This window comes from Thalassophryne amazonica, chromosome 2 (assembly GCF_902500255.1).
Source record: "Thalassophryne amazonica chromosome 2, fThaAma1.1, whole genome shotgun sequence".
NCBI classification, from domain to species: domain Eukaryota; kingdom Metazoa; phylum Chordata; class Actinopteri; order Batrachoidiformes; family Batrachoididae; genus Thalassophryne; species Thalassophryne amazonica.
In genome coordinates this window covers 117,813,963-117,819,962 of record NC_047104.1, presented here as the reverse complement: position 1 = coordinate 117,819,962, position 6,000 = coordinate 117,813,963, and the positions used below count along the sequence as shown (strand labels likewise).

At 38.6% G+C, this 6,000-nt stretch overlaps 1 protein-coding gene across 2 annotated transcripts in view; it reads right to left on the bottom strand.

Annotated features, from left to right (window-relative positions):
* Positions 1-732: 732 nt before the first annotated feature.
* gpc6a (glypican 6a) overlaps positions 733-6,000 on the bottom strand; it is a 743,431-nt gene continuing 738,163 nt past the window's right edge. For both annotated transcript variants that reach the window (XM_034192493.1, XM_034192502.1), the window contains one exon: positions 733-1,353. In XM_034192493.1, coding sequence (XP_034048384.1) covers positions 1,136-1,353 — 218 coding nt within the window. In that variant the 3' untranslated portion in view covers positions 733-1,135. The remainder of the gene's footprint in view (positions 1,354-6,000) is intronic.

The following is a 6,000-nucleotide window of genomic DNA, read 5'->3' as shown; positions in this document are numbered from 1 at the left end:
CTTTTTTCTACAAAATTAAACAACTCATTAAACAACTCGGAACATCCTCCGAGGCCGGTGATTCCATAATTTTTGCCAGGGGTTGTATATATATATATATATATATATATATATATATATTTGCATATCCATTGTCATGTGACCAAACTGGATGAAGTAACCCCATCATATAACCCTTACCTTACATTGATAAGTGCCCCTGCCCTAATGAGTACCCATTTCTACTAAGTTCAAGTTTTCCTCTTGATCATCCCAATTTTTTGATTTGTTATGAGACATTCTGAGTAAGTGAAATTAAATTTGAAATGTTCAAGCAAATAAATCCGTTAACTGAACATTGGCAGCAGGCAGTTTTTCATTTGACAGGTGTTCTTGGAGTTTTTAAAAACAACACATTTTGTATAAATTCGCAGCCATTAGCAAAACCAGTAAGACTGCCAGTGAGATGGATAAAAGTGTACGGGTACGGTCAATACAATCACTGAATTGATCTGAAAACAAATATTCTTTCTGTAGGAGGGTCGATGCTTCCTGTAGTTTTATAAATTTAACAATACAACAAAAATTAATCTGTGCAAAAGTACCTTCTGTGTTGCAGTACATTAGTACCTAATCTGAGATTATCAAATGTGCAAGAATAAAGCAGCTCCCTCCAACAGCCACAGTGATATCAGCAAATAAATTAAAACGGGCCAACTGCTCACTTGCCAATCCTGCAGCCTGCAAAACTCAACTCTTGTTTTCCGCTGATCGGGAGCACTGGCTGGATGAAATGGCTCTTATCTCAGAAATCTATCATAAAGAAAAAAAAAAATCCCATTTCTCTGAAGAATTGTGAACCATCTTAAGAAGGTTATCACTTTCTAGAAGAGAAACATGTTGTCAGAACCGACTCCAGAACAATGAGAAAACAACACATTCTCTTTTTCAGAGGTGTGAAAGCTGGTTCAGTGATGGCACCAAGCATTCTTTGGGGGACAAGCAGGATGCAGCACTGCACTCACGTCAGTCCTTACAGCAGCCCAACATGTCTCCAGGAGCTTCTACATGTCCAGTGAGGGAACGTCAACAGCATTTGCACTTACTGTTCAACATACTGCACGTAACAGTACAAAGGTCTGTGATTGCTCGTGTATTATCTCCACTGTATCTGCAGCGCCCACAGAGGGAGCGCCACGACAACAATTAGCATCACCAGAGACGGCTGATGGGAGGGCAACCTGCCTGCCGCTGCTGCACGCTCATCGCTCCTGTCGGCTCCGATCACAGGAGCCTCTGTTCCAATGAAAACCATCTCTGTGGTGCAGCCGCCAGTGCAGCCACTGCCGCTGCCGGAGCTGCTGCCCTCATCACCTGCAGCAAGAAATGATGCACATTTTCAAGAAATAGACAGACACGGCTGGTGTGAAGAGTTATATGACTCTAGAGCATAAAAATAAGGTTTGCATATTTTCTGCAAACATGAATGAATGAAAATGGGTGAAAATTATGGAAGTGGAAAATTTAATGTTCCAGCACTAATAAAGCACCAGGGTTGGGAGGGTTATTTTAAAAATGTATTCCAATACAGTTACTAGTTACCTGTTGAAAAATGTAGTCAGTAATGTAATCCAAGTACCATAATATTAAAGTAATGTAATTTGATTACTTTCAGTTACTTCTGGATTACTCCAATATCAAATATGGTAATACAGACAAAAGAAACTAAATATAAATAGTCTTGACCACATAGTACAGTTTATTAAGCAAAAATAAAACTGTTTCTTTTACATGGCATGCTCTGTTTTACTTCACATTATGAATTAAGAGCGCCACAATATTGTTTTAAACACACCCAGTGTTCACCTGCTAAATTTTCAACAAAAAATGCCAAACAAATGAAGGATAATGAAAACTCAGGCGTTGTGCGGATTAATTTGTAATTAAAAGTGGCAGAACAATATACAAAACAAAAAAAGTCTACTACTTGTTCAGTAAACATAAAATTATCTTACTTTAGTCTTTCACATGGCATTTGCACCATGTTTAACATATCAGTCCACTTATTGAACTTTCAAAATAAGAACAACAGCATAATGAAAACCATTAAGTAAATACTGTCAGTAAGGAGGCGTGATCGCCATTTTAATTCCGGGCAAGTTAGTGATTTGCGTGAATAGAAGTTCAAGAAACAGGTGGAATATTCTGGAAAGCTGCGCATGTTGGCAAAGCCACAAACGGAGGAACAAGGGAGACAATATTTCCTTCCATAAGTGGTTTGGTTTTTCTTGTCACTTTGTCCGTGATATTTGGATGATCAACAGTTGTATGTTTCCTGCCACCCGTGTCGCCCGATGACACGGACCATTAACTCTTCACTTATGTCTAGTTGATATTTTCCACTGCTAGACCAATGTCTAGTTAAAATACTTGTCGTTAGTGATTAAAATTGTTCGACAAGACACGGGATTTTTTTTTTTTATTTGCACCTTAAAATAATGAGATTATAATGACCCGTGCTGTACCGCTCACAGTCACACCCACACACAGCGATGTGTACCCACACCACTGACTTCATGAATGAAACTCGGTCAATAAAGGATAATTGTGTAAAAATATAATATATATAAATGTATCGGTAATTGGTAATGGTTTTAGGAGCTGCGTTGAACAGAGCAGCTGCAGCAGGACGCCTCAGCTCAGCAGCTTGAACAGCGCAGATCCGTGTAACTTTCAACACTAATATTTGAGAATGTGTGTGTGTCAGAGTAAGTTTAATACTTTCCTGACATAATTTAATGTAATTTAATTTTACTGGCTCGATATCCAGGTCAAAATGGCATTTTTTTAACACGTATTTTGCGAGCATTTTTCTGAGTGTGTTCAGTCGTGAATCTCCATTGAAAATGCATTAACATCCGTGTACTTCATCAATATTTTGCCCGGTTTGGAGACGTCATGCTGTCCACATTTTCGTTTCAAAGAAAAAAATATATACAGATAATATCATAAAATGCATTAAAATTGTAATCCTGTGAACTAATCCCCATTTTTACTAAATATACCTGTAATCTGAATACGTCTTTTTTTCTGTAACTGTAGCGGAATACAGTTACCTTTTTTTGTATCCTAATTACGCAACGCCGTTACATGTATTCCGTTACTCCCCAAGTCTGTAAAGCACATAATATTTGCCCCCCCCCCCAACCCCTTAATTTAATTACTACAACACACCAGGGACATAAAAAAACAACAAAAAACTGCATACAAACATAAAATGGGACTTGAAAGATGCTTCAATGAAAATGTGAAAATTGTTAAAACTCATCTATACATTAAAAGCCAAGTAGCCTCTGTGCACATGTATGTGTGTGTGTGTGTGTGTGTGTGTGTATATGGCTTTAATCATGGAGAAACTGAGGAGAGCTGACATTTGCCGTTTGGTATGCTTATGTATCTTGGGTAAAAGACGAATGCAGCGAAAAAGGAATATTGACAGGACTAATATATATGGAGAAATTAGGGATATTAGGGGATCAATGGACGCTGAGAATTCAATTCTGGATTCACACGCCATTCTAGCAGGGGGCAGTTAATCATCTGTATATTAAAAGGCAATGGCTCTGCATATCTGTGCATGTGTGTAACCTCGATCACGGAGAAACTGGGGAGAACTGACATTTGCTGTTTGGTATGCTTATGTATTTTGGGTCAATCTAGAGCCTGTGGATGCCCACAGGCAACACACTAGTTCAATTTATTTGTCTTGTCTAAACATCACAGGATGTGCCTGAGTTCTACACACACACACACACACACACACACACACACACACACACACACACACACACACACACACACACACACACACACACACACACACACACACACACACACACACACACACACACACATCATATTGATTAGAAAATAAAAAAGAAACTTTCATACAATGGGGAAAGTGAACAAATGTTAAAATCACAATAACATGACATCCTTTTTACTTTTTTACCTTAGGGATACAACTTTTTACCTCGGCGCTGCTTCACATCGGCTCGATTGATGTTCAGAAACAGATTTGAGGCTGTTTGCTCTATGTTTGGACTGGAGACAGTGACATGTCCCTCTAAAAATATAAGATATTTTTAGTTGGTCGAGCAAAGGAGAGCATGTTATCTCTGAGGAGAATCATATTTTGTAAAATAGATGGCCTTTTGACTAGACTGGTCAGTCCAGGATTCCGTGAATGGAATACTGATTTCATCTGACGTCACACTGCCCCATTACTACTTTATACATCAGCAAAATGCTAGAGGTTCATGTATTTGGTGATGGAATATCAATCATCAGTTTGACAATAGAACTTCAATTTAGTTTGCATCCGGAGTGATTGCAGATTCCACACACTGCACAACCTTTTCTCCATCAACAATGGTTAAAAAAGCTTGCTCTCAGTGGGTGTTTCACATTAAATATTAAAGGATTATTAACCGAGGGAGAGGTCTGTATGGGGAAATATCACACCGAGGTGTTATCACAGTGAGGTCTGTGCGGAAAACACCAAGGTCTGATATCCCCGATTAATAATGTGAGGTTAATAATTCCTTTATTATATGGCTATTATATACATACAAATGTGCAAACTTACAGTATCACCCGAATATGCTGCTGACGGTATTGAGCTTGTTCTATTTCTTCGCCTCCATGAAGAACTTGCTAACATTGTCCTGTCGTTAACTGGTAAGCTATCAATCTGTGTTTTTTCTGATGCTGTTGAGATATTTAGGGAGTACGTTCATGTCCGACTTGCTTTTTCTAATCAAGTTTTTAGCTTTCTGGTTTGAAAAGAAAATGTGTTGTGAACCAGTTGTCATGGAAACTGGTCTGATATGGGAAAATATCAAACCTGTAATCAGTCAGTCAGAGTGCGCGTAGCATCGCAGCCATATAATAAATCTGAATTTTAAGCCAAAAATGTCAATTGCCTGTGCCCATATATGGATAATCATTTTTACCTGAGGCCAACATATGGCCATCGGGCATTGTGAAGACCTGACATCCGTCTGTCCCGCCATCCATCTGTGTTCAACATAAGTCCAATCCTTCAAATTCACAGGGAAAATTCTTGGGACACAGACCTTGGACAAGTTCGAAGATGGCGAACCTTGACCTATTGTAAGAGTTATTTTAAGAGGTTAAAAAGTTGCATTCTGTACCTAATTTTATGGCATGATCTCGCAGACATTAGCGTGCTGATGTCACTTCCTGGTGTTGCTAACTGCTTCATTTTTGGTTAGAAATAACACCTTTCTCATATATTATGTAAAAGCTAGCGAGAAATAAACACTTCTAAAAAAGCACTTCTGAAAACGCTGTTTTTGTAACCTGATAACACCTCTGGAAGGATTTACAAACCATTTAGCGGACATTAGCACGGTGACATCACATGCTGCTAGCTAGGTGGAAACTGTTTCGACTGTGTGTAAATATAACCTCTTGGACAGAGGGGTCTGCTACATAACAACACATCCGGTACATAGCACCCATACATCAAAACCAACAACATAGTAAATCAAAGTTAAAATATAAATACACAACATTACTAACATCTTTGGTTGCTTTGCTTTGCATCTTTGGTTGGTTGGTTTGCCAGTAAAAGGAGCATTGTAGCATACACAAAAACAATCATGCAATGGGAATAGTACATACTCAGGCGTATTCAGCAATACTTGGTTACACTTGTACATATGTAAGCGGAGATTATAAAAGTAGGTAATATAAACAGTGTCTACGATTTTACACAATCAGGCCAGATTTCCTCAATTTTGACACTGGGACAGAAATTGGGGGCAAAAACTGGTAGAACGCCCTTACTTTCTAAAATGTGCACACTTGTACAGAAAACTGACATATGCATAACGTGTATTTTAAGGCCCCTTCACACATAGTGCGAATATGTACAACTCAGGGCAACTCCTGTTGGAACAGTTCGTATGAATGCACCACGAAACATCACGGCGT